Here is a 23,950-nt window from a genome sequence, read left to right on the forward strand (position 1 = left end):
GTGTTTCTGTCGCTAAACCAAAATAATATGGAATGAGGACAAGGGGAGGGGGGGGGGGGAAGGGTGGTGTACAGTAATGATTACACCTCCCTTAAAAAATGAAAACTATACGTACTTCATACTTGTTTCCTTGCATGTAAAGATCACATTTGTCTAGTCCATGTAAGATCATCCTCTTTTGAACGTCTGAAGGAGAATTTCTCTGTTCAATTTTCCCTTTAATTTCCTTTTAATTCACTACCACGTTGTACTCAGGGATGTGGGGCTGGACTATAAGTTATTGGAGTGCAATTTCTTTAAAATAATAATCAAAATAAACGATCAGATGAGAGATTAAAAGGAGAAAAGGTAGAGAGTGTGAGAGAGATAGAGTAATTTCGCTACAAAAAATAAACTCTGAAGATTAATAAATATCCAATGATTATTTAGATTATCAATGAAGATCTCTAAAACGGCTGGGACATTAACGATCTTAAGCAAAGCAAAGCTTTGATTAATGTTTGTTAAGCTTTTAGTTGTTTTCATATATTTTCTAGAATAGAGTTGGACCCTAAGCTCTGGTGAGAAGTATCAATCCGTCCTTTGACAGCCACCATTCAATATTAATATAGATCTATCTTCTATCCAGAAGAGTCACACAGATACTAAAGATCAAATATACATATCCTGTGGCCGCCAAGATGTTTGTTTTTTAGATATATCTAAAAATGGCATAGTTTAATTAGAAAAGTTATTTCTTTTTACAGATTTAAATATTTAGTAATAAAATAACCATAAGAGGGGGGAGGGGGAAATCCCCCCCCCCCACAAACGGCACTAGGATTACGAAGATTAAATGTAAACGTAGATTGATTTTAGTAAAATCAAATTAAAAGTTGGATTCTTATGAAAGTAATTTGTCCCTTTCCCACATCTTTTCTATCTGAAAGTCTTTCATTTGTCAAATATCAAGAGGATAAAAATAGAATATTCACTTCAAAAGTATCTTCTTTCCATTTTATATAGTAGTTCTATTCAAGTTAATCAAATGATACATTTACAACAGTAAAAGTATCACCTCTAAATATATCTCTTAGCCACGTGACGTACGAGTAGCAACATCACTTTTGAAGACTGTTAATACTGACAGACCATAATTTGGACAAATAGACACATAGAACTAATCAAATAGCATGAAAAAAAAAAAATTCCGATTTAAAAGAATTTATTGTGTAAAATGGAGAATGGAAACTATTGTTGTTACAATATTCTTAACTTATCACACTGTAGCAACGCTGCATCACACAAATTAAAATAAAAATTAAGATTTTTTTGACAATTTATTTTAACAAATTATTATGATTTTATAAACTTACTCATAGGGGATGCTAGTCTAAATCTTGAAAGATCTGTTCACAATTATGGATAAAAAACAATTTTGTATTGCAATTAAATTTTCTTCTTTTTTTGATTTAAGACAAAAGGTTTAAAATCTGAAAGGTGATCTAAAATTTTGTTTAAAAAACTGTATAAACTTCTATTTGTGACTTTTAAACCCCATTTTTTGTCCAAATTGATGAAGATCACCTTAATAACAAATAATAATTACTTTAGAGACCCTGTATATTAATTTTATAGTAATATATCAATATTCATTATAGAGAGCAAGTATGATCATTTTCAACTTTTTTCTTTATCTTTTTTTGTATATTTATTTTTATGCCTTAGAAAAAAGCTGAAAATGAACATATAGCGTTTGTTTGTACTGGGAATTAAAGGCGAGAATAATATGTCTATGTTCAAAGTAAATTTATACATTATAAAAATCTATTTTTGTTCTGCTATATTTGGTGTTAAAATATCTATATTTTTCTTTTAAACATTTCATTGTAAAGGTGTTTAATATTAAAATTGTAATGAGTTTCTTAAATTATATTTGAAAATAGTGTATGTGATTACTGATTATATTCTATAAAATGCAGTTTTTAACCAAATAGCAGAACATATAGAAATTTCATCTTAATTAATGTAATTATCCTAACTCAATAAATCATAAAAAAAACTAAATAAATTTTTAAGCACATTATTGTTATTAACAAATTGAAGTAAGATTACTAGAAAGAACAAAGTAACATTTATATTTTATATACATACATGACAAAAAAACTAAACTCCATACAAAAATAATAAAATCTTAACAAAATAATCTAACAAAGTCTTATTTTATAAATATTTGCAATCAAAATAAAATGAAAATCATATTGATTATCAATTTTGAATAGTTTTTGGTCCATAGCTCTCTCAGCTTTTTAAAAACACATAAAGTTACAGAATTTCTCATAAGAAAAGTGATTATTTTTCACTAGTTATCCATCAATTTTATATGATAATCTCTCTTGTTTATAATTAATCATTATAGAAGATATATAGATTTTTTATGCTTATTTTTGTCCATACAACTATTGCAGAAAATTTTAAAGGTTTGGTTGAAAAAGAAATTAAAGAAAGTTTAAAGGGTTTAGAAATACATATAATTATCAAAGTTAAGGGTAGGGTAAGGTTTTAATACATACAATCTATATTTAATCAGGGTAAAAAATTTTAATAAACATTTACCATTAAACTCTTAAGAATTAATTCTAATTAGGATTTTTATCTAAAAACTTATTCCACTTTTAAGAATTGTTCAGGGTGTTTTTTTTTGCCTAATTTAACCCGCTAACCCCTAGCAGAATTTAATTCAATACTATCTTATTTCCTTCATTGCCTTGAGAAGTTTTATTTCAAAACAAATATTTTCCATTTTTTGGTGAATTATATCTTGAAAAGTTGTTTTGTTTTAGTAAATAATCTTTGGAATATTATTAGATTAACAAAAAAAAACACTCTGTACTTATTTAGCATTAAAGATAATATACAATTTATATTTAAATTAACTCTAATTATTTTGATTAAATGTAACTAGAAAGAATAAAAACTGGGTACAACTAGTTTATTATTATTTTTATATAACATTTAGGTTGATATATAATTGTAGATATGGTACAGTTTAGGTCAGATTTGGCACAGAATAAATAATTTACACTCAGTTTTGCTTTAGTTTTTACATTTGGCAAGAAATTGGCATTTGCTGAGTATTCTTTAAAAATTAAATTTTCTTTAAACCCACAATCTAAATTACTTTAAAAAAAAATTCATATCCCATATAAACATTTAACTAAATCCTATACTCTTAATATTTAATAAAAACTTTCACATATTATACATACAGACATTTAAGAATCTTAATTTAGGTTTTGATAAGATTGGGTAAGGGATGGGGAAGGGCAATATTTAAGGGTAGGTTAGGGATAATAGGGATTTGAAGAAAAAAGGGATTATAGTGCGCCTTTGGTACATAAAATTTTCTGGTGTGTCAGGCTGATATGTTATATTCTTTTCTTGGTAAGTAATAATCTTTTTTTTTGCATAGACATTTGCATACAAGTTCTGTTTTTAATAAACACATTTTCAATAATAATGGGCTCCAATTTATGTACATATAGCAATAAATATTTATTTTTGATCAATGAATTTTTATCAATATTGAATATTCAGATATGAAATAAATTCTTTCCAATACAAATCCAAAATATTTTTGCATAAATGCAAGATTGATTTCTGACCATTTGGCCTCCAGTAAAAGCTTTTATTTTTCATTTTTGGCAGAAAACAATAATATTCGTATGTTTACAAATAGCAAACATATTTCATTTGTAAGTTAAACTTTTTGTGACCATAAAGTTGCAGTCAAACATTGCACTTATATTTGTTTTCATATTGTAAATATTGATAAAAATACATCGAGTTTTCATTATGAACATAATGTGATAAAAATTTAAATTTTAGAAATACTACTTTGACTAGAATTGTTACTATTGCTTTGGATAATAATACAAGTATTAATTTAGTTACAATTGAGCCCTTAATAATAATAATAATATTATAGCAAATAATTTATTAAATTTGATATGATTATGACAAGATATGTTAAGATCAGAATGAATCTTACACTTTAAATTAAAGAATTTTTACAGGGTGCCTCAGAAAAAACCTGTCACCCTGTAGATCAAATTCTCAGTCACAGAAAACATTTTCTTTTTATTATTTATATAATTTTGAAAGATTACTGGTATCAGTATGAAAGATCTTTTTATTTTCATAAGATATTATTAATAAATAATTATTAGGTAATTTATTACTCTAAACATAAAGAATATCATAAAACTTCTTATAGGATAATAATGTTCATTTGTTGATAAAATGATAAGCATGATATTAATGCGTAACTAAAATATTATAACAATAATTTGACTAAATAAATTTATAAGGAAGATAAAATTTTTGTGTTTGATTAAGATATGTGCGTCTAAGTTTAGGAAAAAAATGATAAAAACTGGGTTTTTGATCAAAATTTTATTCTTCTGCAATTTATTCTATTTGCATAATAGAATGTGCTAGAATACTTTTAGTTTTTTTTTCTCTTCTTTTATATGAAGAATTTTAAAGATGAATAGAAAATTGTAAAAAATATAAAGATGAATATTAGTTTGAGTAAGTCACAAAAACTCATTGGTATTATTTCACCCTTTTATATGACTAATATGAAAATTTTTCACTGGATTTGGCAACTTTTCATTGCATTTTTACGCTTTAAATTTTGATTATATAATGTACAATACAATATACATTTACTAAATATTTATGTCTATAACATTTTTAATAACTCACATTTTCCACTTTACTATCTCATTGTGGTACATTTTTGTTAACACTGTCATTGTTTAATTCAAAGGCTTTAATCTTTTAACTGAAACACTTTCATATTATAGGGGACAAATTGTAGCTTTTTATTTTTTTTTGGATACAATAGGAAAAACTGAGCAGGTTTAGTCTTTTCCCTCTTTTATCTTAATGATATTTCATAACTTGTTGTAATTGTTCTGTTATTAGTTAAAATTTTAAGTAAATAACTACTCAATCTTGTTTGCTGTTGGTTAAAATTGTAATTAATCAGAGCCCAGCAAAGTACGCATAGTATTTCCATTACCATCATCTGACCCACCAGTTGTTCCAGGGATGATATGGGGAGTAGAGGGAGTGGTGGAGAGGGAAGGGGACCAAGGGCCCTGCTCCCCCCATGCTATGTCCTCCACTACCTCCTGGTGATGGCTATTGGACATTAGTTTTAATGATATGGTTAGGGCTGATGTACTGGAAGCCCGCCATTCCACCCATAGAGGCTGTCTCCAGAGATATCCTAAACAAAAATGTTCAATAAAAATTTTCAGAATCAACTCTAAATTGTTACTTTAAAATTTATCTCAATTTGTAAATCCTGAACAAAAATTGAAAATGATGAGTAATGATTTACAATAAATAAAAAAAGTTTTAATGTTATCTTTTTCAACATTTTAATTGTCAAATTAGTTTATCATTACACCCATTTTTACCTTTGTACTAGGATCTTTAAGTTTTAATAATTTACTGAGTGTCAAGTAAATAATTGAAAATATCTAATATTTTGTGACTGTATTAAATATTTGTTAAAGTTAACCAAAAAAAGCCTTTTTTGAATGATGAAGATTATTAAATTCAAGGAAAAAAATTTATATATTTTATAGCACTCAGTTAAAATTATGTTTACTTTTATTAAAATATGTCTATTAATAAAAGATAATTGCTTGCATATTTTAAAAAAACTAATTAAAAATTCACCTAGAGACAATTTATCTATTTCTTTAATAAGTGTTATTTTTTTCTGAAAGTAAAATTATTAATTGGGTTTAGGGTAAGGGTAGGGTAATTTGTAGACTTGAAAGAGCAAAGGGGTTAGATTTTAAGGGTAGATGTTTTAGCTTTAAATTTAGACTTTATAATTCATTTTGATTTTGAATTGATAAAAAAATTTGATGGGGTTAGGGTAGGGTAAAGGGTAGGGTGATGGTTTGCATGCAAAGGTAATAGGTTTCAACTTCATACATTTAACCTGGAAAGGCTAAAAATTGAAGTGAATAGTTTTAAAAAGAAATATATTTTTCAAATGCAATGATTTAGAAGTGAAAATATTTGAAAAATAATTCCTTTTTGATAAATAAAAATCTAAGCAATTTACCTCAGGGATTGGGTGGTACAAAAATCTGTCTGTCTGTGCACATGTACACAAGAGGGGTAGCAGTACAAGTGTACAACAAGGATGTCCCTGCATTCAGTAGGGCATGAATTTTTGATCTCGTATTCCAGGAATGGATATGAGACATGGGGAGGCCTTTAGCTTGGAGGTGGGTACAATGTACTGTTCGTACGAGGGGAGTCTCATAACATGGTTGTAGATACTCGCATCCACAAACTAGATGACACAAGCACAGGGTTGGAACTATCAACTTTGTCAAGAATGGGATTTGAAACTAGCTAGAAATTTAGTTAGTCATTTCATTTTATGTCATTTACAATGGGAATAATTCATTAATCAAATAAATAAGAAAAAGAATTGAACCCGATTTTTCAAGAAGTTATTGTTCACATTATCTGAAATGTATTTAGCAGCTCTTGAATATTTGATAAATTTTTTTTGTGTTAGCATAAATGACTAACCAAATATCATTTAGCTGATGTAATTGGGAATTATTTCAGCATTTAAAATTTTAAAATAATATTCAGGATATTTAAATACAATACAATCCTAAAGGTAAGTTATTGTCCATTTCTTAAATAGTTTTAAAAATGATATTTACAGCAAAATTTCTAATAGGGTTTCATAAGGATTTAAATGATACAACATACGTAGGGTAATAAGTAGTTAATCAATGATCTAGTAAACAAAAATATAAGAATGTAACAACAAGAGTTCCGTCCCTGGCATCCCTGCTGGTGATTTGGTTGGCAACCCTGTCCGGGGTGTGTAGGATGGCAACCCTGTTGGTGTGCGCTTGCCGCGGGATGATGGTGCGCTAACAGCTGATAGGTTTGGTTTGGCAGCATGGCGCCACTTCCAGTCAGCTGATCTGTGGTTAGACAAGGCGGGGAGAGAGCCGGGTGGTGGGGTGAAACTGCCTGCAACGGCAGGTTATTGTTGGCCGCTTTTTCTGCCTCTTCAGCTAGAGCAAGGTTTACCCGGAAAACTTCCATGCTGGATACAAAAATTTGGTTCATATTAAAAAATTAAGGGTGTAGAAAATATTAGAATTATCTTCTCTTAAGATTAGATAGTTTGGGTAACAAGCATTAGGAGGTTGTGAACAAAAATAAGGCTACTCAAACAGGTAATCATTTTGACTTTTTTATATTCTAATTGGAATGGTTTAGTCAATTTGTTTATTTTTTACTAAAATATACAAATTCTTAGTCTATTTGATATATTTATAGTTGATTTAGATGTTATTACAGATGAGATAAAGTGATTATAATTTGTTTATCCTTCCCCAACTAAATACCTATTTGGCAGGTATGAAGTCTGCAAATAAAAGTTTACATAGCAAATATTTTGCTCAAACTTGTGACATAGGCACATCAAGTTGCAAACAAAATTAAGGTGATTGCAAAGATTGCGAAGGGAAAATGCAAATATTCCATATTTCTGTATGATGTACTCTAGAAAATGGTAACTTAATGTGTCATTTCCTAATATGTACTGTTGCTTTTTGGGCTAATTTCATGCCCTCCCCAAGAGGCTAAAGGCGAAGCAACTAGTTTACTAAAAATGTAAAAGACTTTAAATTGTAAAGATCTGTTAAGATTTCTACATTTAAGAGTACAATATAAATTTATTGTATGAAGAAATTTCTTTGTTAAGATTTTGATTTATGTAACTGTATAGTGTTATAGGCATAATGTACTGTTTTAAAGAAAAATTTTCGCTGAATTAAAATCTTATTGAAAGAATATTTTAATTAATTTTTCTATCATTCCATTTCATTTAATCATCTTAAAACTTGCAAAACATTACTACTTAAAAAATATGATTCTAGACGTCTAAACGTTTATGATAATTTTTGAAGAAAATGATTATTATAATGGTGCACCATAATGTACAAAGTACAGAAAAAGTTTTCATTTTTTTCTCTACATTTTTATATGTGTGGTGAAATCATCCAAGAAAAAAAATTGGCAATGGTTAATTTACCATGAAAGTTCTCATTCAAAATATACTCAACAATGAAAAAGGATTGCTTTCAATGAATCGATTAAAAGATTAGAGAAAAATCATTTGAGTAAGATAAAAATCAAAATACATAAGAGAACCCTTATTACAAGGTCATGACTTATTTAATTTCTTTAAAGTAACATCTTTAATGTACTTCTTTCAACGTTTGATTCAATTGGTTAAAACCATTATTGTCACTTTATTTTTTAGATTACAGTTCCTTGTTTATGGCAATAAAATGCTCGTAGAAAAATATTGAGAAAAAGATTTGTTATGATATACCCTCTTTATCAAACTGACATACACTTACACCTTCAGCTCAGCTTAACAGGAATGCAAGAGTAGATGGTAAACAAAATGTTTAAAAAATATTCAAAAATTTTACCCCTTAATTTTTATGGTTGTCTTCAAATAAAGCTCAATACTATATTATTTCAAAGAATAAAATTTATATATTTTATGGGTAATTTTTTTGGCACTTCCAACAAACTTAGATAGCTTTGAATTTTTGTGAAATTTTCTATTATATATAAAAGAATCACAGTGAAATGGAGAATGTTAATGGATAACAGTATTTACAAAAGCTTTCAAACTATCAAATATTAAAATAGCATATTTTTTTTATGCACAAGTTTCTAATTTTACTTGGCTTTCATCTACTTTGGTTAACACCAATAAATGAATACATAGGAGAGAATTTAATATCTAGCTTAACATTACTTTCTCTTTATTCCTAACTTGTAACCCAACTGTGTGTACTATAATGTATTTGCTACATAAATGTTTTTCTACCCACACCACAAAGAAATGGACGAATCCATTATTTGCAAATGAACTACTATTGCCCTCTGTTGTTCTTCTTTTTATTCTTCTAGAAGATATGCTTATTGTAAGAATTTAAGATGAACTTAATCTACTTTTTATTTTAAAAAAAAATTTAAGTCCAGATCAACTAGGCTGATTTTTTATGATATCTAGTATCATAAATTATGTTCACTGTTAAATGGTAAGCCTCTCCTTTTTAATAATTTTTTTGCTTGTGAATCAATGATTCAAAATGGTCTTAATTACAAAACAAAAACTTTAAGCTTAATTTTACATCTTTAATTTAATATGTGGAAGAAATATTTGAATTTCAATGATCTAATAGTCAAAAGAATTTAAAAAAAAACCAGCTTTACTTATATCAATGTACTATGGTCTTTTATAACCCAAATATGTAAATGATTTTTCCCAATATTAAAAGAATAATAATTGGATAACATGAGATATAGAGATTCCCTGAAAAGTAGTGTACCATGCTTTTAAAAAAAAAACTTTAAGAACAAAAATTGTCTTTAAATAATAAAAAATGTTTACTGATATATGGAAAACCAAACGTAGAATAAATTAGGACAAGAAAAAGTATTCAAAATGATAAACAGTAGAACAGGGCAAACCGAATTTGCTAAAAAAGAGAGACTTAAAGAGAAAATTTAAAACGTTTGATTATTTTTATAGTTTGTCCTTGTCTACTAGATATCTAAAAGAATACTATCCTTTATCCATTCATTATAATAGAGGTATGATAAATAGATGATCAATCCAACATTATCAAGTTTCAAAGGGGGGCAGGAACAAGAGAAAGGGAAGGCTGGGAGAGCAGGAAAGGGGACAGTCTCATAATTTTAATATTTTTTTAGGCAATAAACAAGCAATATCAAAAGTAATCTTTCATTTATTATTGTTTTTTTCACTCCTACAATGAAAAAACAGTTTTAAATTTTTAAAAGTTGTTCATTTGTTGCCGTAAAACATTTTTGAAAAGCTCAAATTGTGTTATTATCTAAAAAAAAGTATAATTGTGCGGGTTTCATACGAGATTATTGTTTCATACATACTTTGACTCACATTAGGCTAATATAAAAAATTGCTCTTTGAATATTTTATATATTTATTTTAGCCTATTGTGTACTATGTTTTAAGTGAAATTATTCTTTCTTTTGCCAGAAATCATTGTATAAATATGATTTCATGAACAAGAAACAATTTTTCATAATCATTAATCATGTTCACTTTTTCATAAGTCAAGGTTGAAAAATTAAAAGCAAGTGAAAAATAAAGTTAAAAATTACTTTCTCATGTTATTAATTTCAGATAATCAATTATTTTCTTTCAATTTTTCAAACTCAGGTATTTTGAAATATTAAGAATATACTTTTGTTTCATGTTTTGTTTCAATTAAAGGATGGGAAAGGGATTAAGGGAAGATAATAGTTTATCTTTACATATCTACTTAAGTAAATTGCTCAAAATACATGATTTTCCAATAATGATTATTATATGATTAAAATTCAGGGATCTACAATTTTCAAGATTGTAAATGGGGAGGGAACAGGTTGGACAAATGTATTTTTGTTTCTAATTTTGTAGATACACTTTCAAGAACCTCTAAATGTTTACAATCAAAATTTTAGAAAATATTGCATTTTTTAGTAAAAAATATTATTGTTTTTGATTATAGACATTTATTGGCTTGAAAAAAGTACTATAGATAGATGGACAAGAGAGATATAGCAGCATTATAGGAATTGATAGAGGGATAAATCAAGATATGGGGTTAATCCAAGGGAAACTTGAGGGTAATTATTTAGGGGTGGTTTAGTTACCTCATGTTGATAAGATATTGTGCCAAGGCCACAGACTCACAGTTGCCAGATATTGTGATGGTTCTGTCCAGGTTTGCTGGAGCATCCTTGTCCTCACAGTTAGAGATACGGATCATAGCTCCAGACAGTTGTCTAAACAATATTTTCAAATTAGTTTTTTTAAATGTATAGTTTATTAAGTAATTAGTAAATTAAGTAAATAGTAAAATAAGTTAATCTTAAATTCATAAAGAAAAATTCTATGATAATTTTCTAGTTGCTTAGATATTAAGACTTAAAAAACATTACAACCTTTTTTATGGACATACAGTATGCAATTAAGACTAATTAGTTATTAATTGCAAATTAGGTGTTTGCAAACCGGCGGCTTCATAATCTGCAATCTATCTCACCAATCAAAAAGTTTAGGTAAATCTTTGCATAGGTAATGTAGAAAAAAAAGGATATAGACTGGGATTATAAAGGGTAGTAGGGCATAGATGTAGATTGTTACATCACCATTGTATTTTAAATAGAAAAGAACAATTTTGTTCACAAGAAAAGTGCTTCTTCCTAATGACAGTAAACTGTGTGTTTATTTCATTGTTCCACTAAAGTCTGTAAGAATATAATATATGGCATTTTAAATTTAATGTAAAAGTCTTATTTTCATTATCCTTATAATAAATAACAGGAGCTATGTGTGTGTATTTCTGTGTGTACCAAAGGACCCCGCTAACTACTGAACCGATATGGTTTTTTACAATGTAGTTTCAAGGACAAACCTACTAGAGGACATACATTCTAAAGGGACAAACCTACTAAAGGACATATATCCTAAAGAGATAAACCTACTAAAGGACATACATCCTAAATGGACAAACCTACTTAAGGACATACATCCTAAATGGACAAACCTACTTAAAGACATACATCCTAAATGGACAAACCTACTAAAGGAGATACATCCTAAATGGACAAACCTACTTAAGGACATACATCCTAAATGGACAAACCTACTTAAAGACATACATCCTAAATGGACAAACCTACTAAAGGAGATACATCCTAAATGGACAAACCTACTTAAGGACAAACATCCCAAGGGACAAAGGTCCAACAAGAAAAACGTACTATGGTAGGGGTCCAATTACTTGGATATAAACAGGATTTGTGAAAAGCCTTTGCTTCTCCATTTACATATTATAAATTATTTTAGTTACAGATAAAGGGATAAACCTTAATCATAGAGTAGCTCTGATATTAAAATATATATAAACTAATGTATGCTTTAGTGTTGTACTGCATCAAGGATCCCTAAATGCATTATGCCTGGTACCCAAGGTTGCCTGGGCACAAACAAACTTAAAACTTCACCAAAATGTTTATAAACTCTTGGTTTCAAATTTGCAGCATTTGTTGCACAATTTATTTTTAAATTCAATTTATTTTTTAATCTTCCAAAAAACTTAAGTGCAGAAATTGTAAATATCACATTTTAAAGACCATATTTTTACAAATGTGGATTAATTCAACAATTTGGCAGCCCTGTTATGCTGTGGATTAATTCATATGATGTGGCATCCATGACCACTCAAATATTCTCTTTTAAAGGGATAAATTGCCGGTGCAGTTTTTATTTTTGTTTAAAGAACAAAGTTTAACAACTTTATACAAATTATCACAGCAGAACACAATGGGTCAAAAAACTTTCAGGGAGTTTTTAAATTTTTTATCATGTAGAAAAAGTAGTAAGTTGTGTTTGTTTGTGTTAGGTATGATCTAATAGCTTATTTAAATTTACACTTTAAGCAAAGTGTCAGTTTGCCTTACGACTTTGGATTCTAAATTCTTCCCTTTTTAAGATTTTGCTTCTGCTTCTTTCACTTTTGTATTTCATGTAGAAGTTGAAAAAAACGTTGTTTTGTGATTTAGAACCAATGTGAAAAAGAATGGTTTCTGAATATTTCAGTACGTTGAAGTTTTGTGTGCATGTGTGTGTGAGTTTGGGAAAATGGATTAGGATGCAGAACTAAACTTAAAATTTTAGACAATCTCTTTTCCCCCCCATGAAAATTAGTTAAAAGTTGCATAAAATTATGAAAATTATGATTAGTTGGATAGAAGAGAAAAGAATGAGGGGGATTAGTTTGAAAGAGATGAATAGAGACATGCATTTAAAAAAACAAATATTCAGAGATCTTACGGGATTAGACAAAGGACGATAAAATGATGTACATCCCCATTTACGATAAACAAAATTACCCCTTCTGTAAATTAAGATAATTAATTGTTGGAGGAACCAATAAAAATCAATATACCTAAAATTTAAAGCCAACAAATAAGAAAACTAGGTTATAAAACTTAGGGTACTAATATTATTAACACTCTCCTCCTAAGAGATTTAGACATTGACTCAGATCATAGATTAGAGAATAGATAGTTGGCAATAATTAATGATGGTCATAGCTGATATATTATGTTACAAAAAATTGATATGTCGTCGACATAACTTTCCTTAGTAACTCATGTTTAATTTCTTTTTGTAATGTTTACCCTCTGACAATAAGAAATGAAAATTGAAGGAAAGAAATATAATTCTTAGAAGTACTTTGATTTATATCAATTCTCATATACTCTTTCTCTCTCTTTTTTTTCTTTAAAGTCATATAAATCTATCATATAATTGACATTTTTCCATTCTAAAAACAGTTAACCCCAAAAAATCAATTTAAATTAATTAGTTGAGTGCTTCTAAGAGACCACAAGAGATTAGACAATGGACGACAAATAAAACTCCTTTAATGATAGTTCTATAGATTAAGATTATTGGTTGAAGAGTTTAGACACTATTAGTTTGAACGAACCTATCAATATTTAATAAAACACCAAAGATTGAGAGAACATGTTTATACAACTTTAGGTAGCAGTATAATTAACAGTATAAAAACCAATGCATTTGGTTCTTGACTTTTTTCATCCCAAGCAATGTTCATCATAATGTTTCAAAAAATGTAACTAAAATTTAATTAATATCTATTAAATTATTTGTTACTGAAACAAAAATAATTTACCTGATTTCCGCGACCTTGCTGCCACCCTTGCCAATAATACAGCCAATCAACTCATTAGGCACGGTCATCTCGTGTGTCTGGTGGGGGGAGGGCGGGGCTCTGACCGGAGCAGCTAGCAGTGCCAGGGTCGCCGGGTTGATGAGGCCGCCCCCAACTCCGGGACTACCCAGGCTCACGGGGATGCCGACTTTGTTGTGCTGAAATAAAGAAAGTTTAATTAAAACAGATTATCCATTATTTACTGCACAGATGGTTCGCAACCTACAAATAGACCTATAGACCATTAGAAGAAACTTTAAGATTTTTAGAATATATTTGCTTTTTTTATATGTTACTGAATCATTTATTTAAATATATGTTTTGATTAATATTCTATCATATTTTCAATTAGAAATAAATTACAAATTTCTCTTATAATAAAATAGAAAATTATTTTATTTTCTCAAAAAGACTTTGTTAGGAATATTTATTAATAAAAACAGTAATACTTGTATAACAAGGATGATAACATCCTAACATATTAAGAACTAACAACACATGGAAAGACAAAATAATTTAGTAAAGGATATATTCACAAGTGTACTTCAAATATCAGCTGAGTAAGTAACATTTAACCCCCCCCTCCCTCCTTTAAAAACTGTTTTACTCAAAGATAGGTAAATTCTTAGGGGATAGAAAACTTAAAGAAGGATTTATTTTTTTTGAGTTGTTTATGTTTCTAATCTATTTTTCTAAAACACAATATGCTTGTCATAATATTAGTTACTATCCTTGAGTTTTCATTACTTGGGGACAAAGGGGCAAGGTCTGAGTATAAAATATTATCCCCGAGTGTTAATAAATTTTATACATAAGGGTATCTTTACAGTACAATAACAAGTTGGGATACGCATAAATAATCTTAAATTAACAGATGTTGGAAGTGTTTTGTCGTCTTTAAAGACTAAGTTGTATTTGAATATTTGAAAATCATTAATAACCAAAGAAGCTTAAATTTCTTAATTGTTTAAATAGATAATTCTATAATACAATATTTCAATATTTTTTTCTTCCAACCTTTTCTTAAAAAAATCTACAATCTTCTTTTTATGATTAATTGTTGCGAAGTTTTTTATTACCTTATTTTAATAGGTTTGTAATTTATACTCGTTTTTAATGTATTTTATGTTTTATTACATAAAAATAGATTTATATTACCATTATATACTTATGTTTTTACTTAAAACGTTTATTCTAGAAGATGAAAAGAGAGAGGGAAAAACAATAATATTAGGTATATAAGAAAGATATAGATAGAAAAAGTAGAGAAAGAGAGAAAAGGAGAAATTGAGAAAGAGGGATAATCATAAAGTAAAAGACACTGAAATAGCTTATGATTTTAACACAACCTATAAAGGTACTCTGTATTTGAGGGAAAGAGGGAATGAGGTAGCAGAAAAATATTAAGACTTTAATTTAAAAATTAAATAGCTTAAAACCTCTCCGTGAGCTAGGTCAAGCTTTCTTTAAATGTAGAATTTGATCGTTTAAGTGTTTTACTTTACGAGACCTTAAAGTACAAATAAAAGTATCCTTTAAAAAATTACGCCATACTGCCTGCCATTAATCAATTATAATGTACATTGGACTGCTAATGCTATTTCGTCTGTGTATTGGCCTATCATTGGTCATTTGTATTGTATGACTTTTTATTTTTTATAGGGACTATAGAGAGCTTTGAAAGAGATGAAAAAAAGGGACAACGCCAAAAAAGACGGATAAAAAAGATAAAGAAAGAGATGATGTAAGGGTAAGAGAAAAAGTAAAAAGATAAAGTAAGAAAATAAGAGAAAGAAGCTGCTAGTAATATAACCATTTTGGCCAAAATGAGACCATAAATAATTCTACCAGCTTACAAAATATGAAAGGGACAAGTATCATCAAACAAATTGTAGAGCAACACAAACAAAAAAAAGGTGTATTAAATCTTTTAGAAATTAGAACAAAGTCAGTTTTTTTTATAAAATCTTTGACTTTCGTTAAAATATCCGATGGAAAATGTCGTAGTACATACAATTAAATAAAGCTCTTTATAGTGCCTATCAAAAAGTGACGTCATACAATACAAATGACTAATGATAGGCCACTACACTCACTAAATTACCAATGGAAGGCCATGATAGGCCACTACACTCACTAAATTACCAATGGAAGGCAAGTATAAATTTTAATTGAAATAGGCTAGTTTGACGTCATTTTTAAGAGGCACTAAAAAGCGTCCATTCAATTTATTATTGTAAACGATTGTTCATGTTCTAACCCACCTGAGGAATCTTTACAAAATTGAAACTTTATAACATTATATTACAAACAAAAACTTAGAGCGGAAATTTATGATCCTTAGTGTAAAAAAACTAATTAAGTCAAAAACATTAATAAAATGTTCTGTTCTTCTACTTAAAAATCTTTAAAACTATCCTTAAAAAACTAAAGAGATCTATAAAGTTTTTAGTTTATGAAATTTGTAGCATAAAAAGAAGATTACATGGTATAATTTACTTTACTCATAAACAGACAGACAGACAGACCCTTGGATAGTGAAAGACATATTGGCAAACTTTTATTAGACTTAGATAGTGTTAATTGTATTATTTTATTGCTTATTCTATTTTTCAATTAAGATGATTTTAAAAAAATAATACATAATAGTTTAAAAAAACAAAATATACAAAGATAATTATAATCTTCATTATCTTATAATCTTATATGGCTATTGTCACATTTTTCATACAAAAGATTTTTTTAATACAGCATTAGGTTGGTAAAAGTCCTAACTTACAAAAAGCCATATGTACAACTTTATGGCTCACGTCGTATTTCAATTTAAATCCTAATCATCAGTTATATGGCGCCTAATGAAAAACTATTTTGTCTCCAATTGTTTTGCCAACTTTAACTCATTGGTAAAACTAATGTGATAAAATTTAAGTTTTAAGCATTAATTTGATGGTATAGCTTTAATTCTTATGCTCCCGCAATTATTGGAAAAGAAGAATTGTATTTAAATAAAATAATTAGGAGAAAATTTTTTAAAATGTAATTATACCTGTACTTGACTTGGTAAAGGGGGACTGGGCACTATTGCCTGAAACAAAGCAAAAAATTAGAACCAAAAATGTAGAGGATTTTGAGTTTCTAAATTCTAATTGATTATCAACTTTTTGAAAGAATCAAGTAATGATTTAAGGTGTTGTTAAAATCATACATGATAAGAAAATTTAATTATCTTAAAATTAAATAAGATATGTTTATGTATCTTTACAAAGTGTCTCAAAATCAGCCATGTGACGTCATAAGAAAGAAGGATTATCCATCTCTTTTTTAGAGGTTTTCTTTCCCACTTCTCCTCTTATCTCCCATATTTTTATGACGTAACATAGCTGACTTTTTCAGACACTTTGTAAAGTTACAGGATTATTATACTAGGATTAATTTTAATTATTGATTTTTGTTGAGAGGTTTTTTATCTATAATACAAAGTAGCTTGATGTCTGTCCGTCTGACCGTCTGTCCGTCCGTCCTTTAAGATCTCGGTAACCACTGAACCGATCAGATTCTACTCTTCAGGGAATATACCTACTGGTCCTGTGGTGGTTTTAGGCTATTTTCTTGGGGGGTGGGACACCCCCAACCCCCCAAAAAATAAAAAAAACCACCCCCCAAAGATTTTTTTTTTTACATTTTTTGTAAAATCTCAGTAACTGTTGATCCAATTGGGCTCAACCCTTCTGGGAATATACCTCTGGTGGTTTTAAGCTTTTTTCTTGGGGGGTGGGACACCCCAACCCCCCAAAAATAAAAAAATCCCTACTTCCAAAATTTTTGTAAACAAAAACCAGTAATTGGGGTGGGGGAACCCCACTGCAACATGGTGCGAAGCCCCCGAATCCCACCCCCCCCCCCAAAAAAAAAATATATTTTTTTTAATTTTAATTTTTGTGTATGCGAACAACCTAGGTTTAATTTTTACGAATTGAAATTTTTGTGTATACGGCAAACAACCTGGGTTTAATTTGTACAAATTAAAATTTTTGTGCATAAAACGCATAAGCTGGGTTTAATTTTACCACAGAGTAATTAAACAAAGAATATTTTTTTTGAATATTTCTATTTAGGAGGGTTGACTTCCCATTACTTTATAGGGCGAAGCCCCTAGAGGCTAGGGGCGAAGCCGCTAGTATATTGAGATAAAGATAAAAAATATAAATATTCAGCTTCTATAAAGAAACAAAAATGTGTGTTTTGAAATCAATTATATGATAAATGTGTAAAGACAAGCACATCAAGAGTAAATTCTAGAGTATTTTTACTGTTATATAAAGACAGATGAACATGTGTTTAAAATATATGCGTCTAATGTTAACATTACCAGAAAAAAATAGCGTGTTGATAAAATAAGGAAAAAAAGTATTTAAACTATGCACTGACCATTGAAGGGACAATTGTTTAGGAAAATTAAGTAATGGGACAAATTGAGTAAAAAAATAGCCATGTGACGTCATACAAATGAGGGATTATCTATCTCTGTTTCAGGGGTTTTCTTTCCAATTCTCCCCTCATCTACCTCATTTTTATGACGTCACATGGCGGATTTTTTCGTCACTTTGTCCCACAACAAAATTAAAATTAACACTAAATAGCATGATTGCAGAAGTACGTAATTATTTTTGCATGTGGCAAAAGAACGGCAAAAGAATTGTGTTTAATCTCTTTAATAATTAAATTAAAGACTATAACAAAACCAGATTTTCTTCTCTGCTTATTCCTATGCTGTGATGGCTCTCTACATGGCTCCTCAACCATCCGTAGCTTTAACATTAAATCTTGGCTAAATTTAATTTATTACTTACTGTTCGTTTTCCATAAAATATCCTTTTTTTTCTTTTTCCTGCGCTACAAATAAACAAAATTGTCCTTGTTGACATTAACAACAAAAATACACATTCTTTTTATTTCCTGTTGTCTGTATGTCTGTCTAGCTATGGGCACAATTCAGGTCAAAAAAAGTTCATTAAGTAAATCTGCATATCTTTTTTTATCTTCTACATTTAGTCTAATTAGTGTAAAAACTGATTTGCTGAATGTTTTGTTTTAGTAGAATATAAAGTGTTGATATTGTCATGGACACAGTATTTTCAAAATTTAAATCTTATTCTATTATTAGTATGTGTGACATTAATGTAATTATGTTCAATAGAAAGACAATATTATTATAAATAAATAAGATGACAGTTAACCAAATCGAAATAAAATGCAATTAAAAATTGAATTAAAATGATTTTTTTTTGTTTACTGATTGTAGCAAAATTGAATCATATTTATATTCAATTTATAAAACCTTTTTTCCTGTTCTTTATTTGTTTTTAACATTAGCTTTGTTCCCATTGAGGTAAAGGACATGTATATTAAATATTAAGTCCTTTTGACAAACTACCAAAGGTAAAATTAACTAGTAAAACTTGAAAATGTTAAAATTATACTTCAATAACCTATCCCTGTTTTTATTTCAGAGAGAGAAAGATGCAAAGTGTTTTGTTAATTGTTTTGCTAAGTTCAAACTTACATTAAGTTACAATTTTTGTTTCATATTTTAAATTTCATTTTAAAATGTGTGCAGTACTTATGAAAAGCTTAAATACAAGTGATACAAGGATTTATACGTTAGTATAGGCAACTTGTGAAAAAAAATGATAATAGTTATTTCTCGTATCGTATTATAAACGGCTTTCCGGATGCTGTGAGTATTGGTGCAAAAAATATGACGTAACAAAAAAAATTAGTCAATGAGAGGCCGTTATTGACCAATGGTAAAATTTATAGTGGCTTCTCATTGGCTAATTTTTTTTGTTACGTCATATTTTTTGCACCAATACTCACAGCATCGGCTTTCCGCGGATAAAGAATGTACAATTATAAGATTAAAACTAGTTTTAATCTTATGATTGTATATTTCTATATTCGTAGAAAACTGGATATAATACGATGCTAGACATAGTTTTTTCGTATGGATGAGAACCGGTTCCTATCCACCGGATTCGAATGAATACGAGAAAAAAATATTATCATATAATCTAATTTTCAGCTTTCAACTACACGTGAAATATCTACATAAAACTTTTAAAAAATTTTAAGCCTTTTGATATAATCTTATTTATTCAATTTATCACAAAAACTTTTTTAGTATTACTGTATTACAATTTAATATCCTTCTTGTTGTAATTGTTGATGTTGTAATACTAATGGTCAAAAATATACTTGTCTTTTAAAATGTTTTACGTCATAACAACAAAGCTTATCTTTACATGGGTTAATCGTTTTAAGCTAAACCTATATATTAGGAGGTATAACTATCAACCACATAAGTTAATTTATTCAAATTTTTTACCGAACTACCTACAAAATTAAATTTGGTTTTGAAGCCAATAAAAATCAACAAAGAAAACATGGAATCCTTAAAGCAAGCTATAGTTGAGATGCTTATGTTAATGTTTGAACAAGTTAAACAAGATTAATTATTATTCAACCAAATAACTTACTTGTGCTGGGTGGTGAACAAGGGCCTGAATGTTGGGGACAGCGGCGGCTGAAGGCGGCGAAATTGTCTTCAATGGCGTGTACGGTACCGTTACTCCCTTCGGCGGTGACTGAAAAACAATTAAGAATCAAAACAAAGAAATACAAACTATCCTATTATAACAGTAGTAAGGTTATTCTTTTAGCCCGTTAAGATCTTAATGATTTCACTTATTGAGTTCTACATTTTAGGAAAATTTGACAGAGATACCTAGATGGTATTATGCTATTTTTAAATAAAAGTCTTTAGGTGGCTTCGGTTTTCTTACTGCCCTATGTAACCTAGATGTTACACCCGCAACCGCTATGATTGTTTACAAAGCTAGTAACTGTGGTCTAATAAAATAGGTTATTCCATAATTTAGATTAGATGGAAATTAAAACAAACTTTAACTATAATCCTAAACCAAACACCTCAAATTATTAAATAACCCAGGACGGAATTAATACCATAAAAAAACCTAGTTTTTACCACTTTTACGGTAAAATTTTACCAGCCTATACGATTTAAAAGGTGGTAAAATTTTACCGTAATCGTGGTAAAAACACTTTTAGTGGTACTCTGTGACGCTTTTTACCAGCGATTTTTACCACAATTATCGGTAAAATTTTACCAGATTTCCGGTAAAATATTACCATTTTAGGACGCAAATTTATACCAGATTTTGACCAATTTTTACCACTTTTTTGGTAAAATTTACCAGAAATTTGCGGTAAATTTTACCAAAAAAGTGGTAAAACTGTTCAACACCTGGTAATATTTTTGCCCTAAACTGGTAAAATTTTACCAGAAATAGGGTAAATATGGTAAAAATTTACCAATAATTGTGGTAAAAACGGGTGGTAAAAATCACGAGAAAGTGGTAAAAAACGACCTTAATTATAGAAAAACCTCGCTTAAGTACACAAAACGCAAAAATAAAAAAAAAATTGTTTTCATTATTAACTTTATTGATTGAAACACTTTTTTTACATAATGATTTACATAGGTACGATAGCGCGATACTATATAGGTATATATTCACAGAAATTTTCTTAATTAGTCTATAATTCTAGACGTGGTTTAAATGACGAAATATTACATAGTTTTACAGATAATATAACTGCATGTTTAATCGGTTTAAGCTGAGAAATTAACACAAATATACATAGGTTTTAATTGCTGAGATCTGGATTCTAATTGTACTTTATACTAGAACATTTTTATACAAGAAAAATATATCACGAAGTTACTTTCCATTATTAAATTTTCAAAAATTTTGCTATATAGGAATAGCGGTTTCAAATATAATATTATATGAATATTTTCATCGTCAGAACAAAACTGTCAAACTGTCATATAGATTAATGTACGTACAAATTAAAGGTGGTTAAACATATTTTTGACTCAAGATATAGATGATATATATCACTTTTTTATCACAAATAGTTTATATATGATCTGACTGGAAGGACTATTATACATCAGCTTACTTTTGTCCTTCTTTTCTTTGTTTTTGCCTCTTGTGAAAGAAGACGCGGCAGTCTGGGCACATATAGGTGCATTCGATGAGTCTCGTGTTCAATGGCAGCTCGCTTCGGGGACTGCGTCCATGGGCGCATGTCTTGATTTTCCCCGGTGTTGCACTTCTTTTGCGCCTACTCAGTTTTGATGCTGGCGTGATTGTAGGAGGGGGTGGTTCAAACATCTCCTGCTCATCATCTGACACCCCATACACTGAAATTAAAATATTTTTTAAAATTACTTTTTTTTACAAAAAAATACTTCAATTTTACAATAGTTTTTTTTTCTAGCCTAACCTAACCTAGTGTATTAATAGAAAGAGTAATATTTCTAGTTTTAACCTAGCCTAGCCTAGCCTAGCCTAGCCTATTCTAACCTAACCTAACCTAACCTAACCTAACCTAACCTAACCTAACCTAACCTAGTGTAATAATACAATGTAGTACAGAAATGTTTCACTATATGCTTTGGGCACAGTCGCTAGTATAAATATTGTACTATACCTGGGCTTTTTGGTCCTGGATTCTTTATGTTCTCATAAATTATATCAAAATCCGGTTGGTCTTTCATCCTGAAATTAAACAATCTTTACTACAAAGTAAAACGATTTTTGTTTGTATGTAGCGAAGGATCTTGTTAACCGCTGAACCGATCGGGTTCTTCTCATAGGTACCGGCAAGGGAAGGGAGTGGCAAAAGAAACTTTAAGGATATACTTCATATTAGAGGGTTTAGCGTACAGAAAAATCATTTACAACACAGTCGTCAGGATAAAGTAGTAAAAAAAATTTTTTAAAAATCTTACTTTGCTGGTGTTTCCATAACAGTGACTTCCTTAACCTCGTTCTCATCCGAATTTTCTGGAGAGCCAGCTGCAGCTGTTTTGTTCCTGAATTAAACAATATATATATAATAATCTATTTAAATTAAGTAGTAAACTTTTTGGTTCCACATTTACCCCTTCCACCTTACCCAGCTAGAGGCGTACTTTCGCTTTTAATAAATAAAGGAACACGTTGAATTTGTCTTTACAGAAAAATCATTTACAACACTGTCGCCCGGATAAAGTATGAAAAAATAATATTAAAAGAAATATCTTACTTTGCTTCTCCTTCCATAACAGAGGCTTGTCCGACCTTCTGGTCATCCTTTTGTGCCGCCGGACATTTCTCGGATTGCTCCCTGAATTAAGCAATCATATTATTATTAAATAGTAAACTTTTTATGGTCCACATTTACCACTCCCACCTTACCCCTAGAGGCATACTTGCTATAGTTTTGTAATATATAAAGGTGAATTTGTCTGTACCGAAAAATCATTTACAACACAGTCGCCCGGATAAAGTATGAAAAAAGATTATTAAAAGAAACTAGTGGCTACGCCCCTAGAAACCTCTAGGGGCACTTAAGGTTGGAAGGGGAAAAATCAACATCTTCCCATTTTCAATTTCAGTTTCAGAAGAGTAAAAATATTTTTTGGGGGAGGGGGTGAAGACACCCTGCACAAAAATAGTTTAAAACCTTTCCAGGACCTATAAGAAGCTTCACTTTAAAGGAGAACAATATCGGTTTAGCGGTTATCCTTCGGGACAGACAAAAAACGCTTACTACTTTATATAATAGGATATCTTACTTTGCTTCTCCTTCCATAACAGAGGCTTGTCCGACCTTCTGATCATCATTTTGTGCCGCCGGACATTTCTCGGATTGCTCCCTGAATTAAGCAATTATATTATTATTAAATAGTAAACTTTTTATGGTCCACATTTACCACTCCCACCTTACCCCTAGAGGCATACTTGCTATAGTTTTGTAATATATAAAGGTGAATTTGTCTGTACCGAAAAATCATTTACAACACAGTCGCCCGGATAAAGTATGAAAAAAGATTATTAAAAGAAACTAGTGGCTACGCCCCTAGAAACCTCTAGGGGCACTTAAGGTTGGAAGGGGAAAAATCAACATCTTCCCAT

General features: G+C 29.3%; 2 protein-coding genes across 5 annotated transcripts in view; both read right to left on the bottom strand.

Annotated features, from left to right (window-relative positions):
* Positions 1-3,166: 3,166 nt before the first annotated feature.
* Positions 3,167-23,950, bottom strand: part of mub (poly(rC)-binding protein mub) — a 128,333-nt gene continuing 107,549 nt past the window's right edge. For 2 of the 4 annotated variants that reach the window (XM_080169673.1, XM_080169672.1), the window contains exons 10-14: positions 20,438-20,545; positions 16,948-16,986; positions 13,863-14,059; positions 10,810-10,941; positions 3,167-5,278 (exon numbers count right to left, since the gene is read on the bottom strand). In XM_080169673.1, coding sequence (XP_080025799.1) covers positions 5,191-5,278; positions 10,810-10,941; positions 13,863-14,059; positions 16,948-16,986; positions 20,438-20,545 — 564 coding nt within the window. In that variant the 3' untranslated portion in view covers positions 3,167-5,190. The remainder of the gene's footprint in view (positions 5,279-10,809; positions 10,942-13,862; positions 14,060-16,947; positions 16,987-20,437; positions 20,546-23,950) is intronic. The other 2 variants (XM_080169675.1, XM_080169674.1) reach the window with 1 other exon arrangement.
* On the bottom strand, positions 20,911-23,941 carry LOC145326360 (uncharacterized). The gene is made up of 4 exons (XM_080169669.1): positions 23,611-23,941; positions 22,783-23,159; positions 22,482-22,549; positions 20,911-22,191 (listed from the first exon to the last, which is right to left on the bottom strand). Exons 2-4 carry the CDS (start codon positions 22,797-22,799, stop codon positions 21,944-21,946), a joined length of 333 nt encoding a protein of 110 aa, XP_080025795.1. The 5' UTR covers positions 22,800-23,159; positions 23,611-23,941; the 3' UTR covers positions 20,911-21,943.

Source organism: Acartia tonsa, chromosome 8 (genome assembly GCF_053477335.1).
Source record: "Acartia tonsa isolate MP-2025a chromosome 8, ASM5347733v1, whole genome shotgun sequence".
Classification (NCBI taxonomy): Eukaryota; Metazoa; Arthropoda; class Copepoda; order Calanoida; family Acartiidae; genus Acartia; species Acartia tonsa.

Bases quoted from the DNA above. Each gene is read 5' to 3' on its own strand.
- LOC145326360 (XM_080169669.1), bottom strand. The intron at 22,192-22,481 runs GTATAGTACAAT...TTTTAATTTCAG, and splicing joins TCCAGGACCAAAAAGCCCAG to TGTATGGGGTGTCAGATGAT.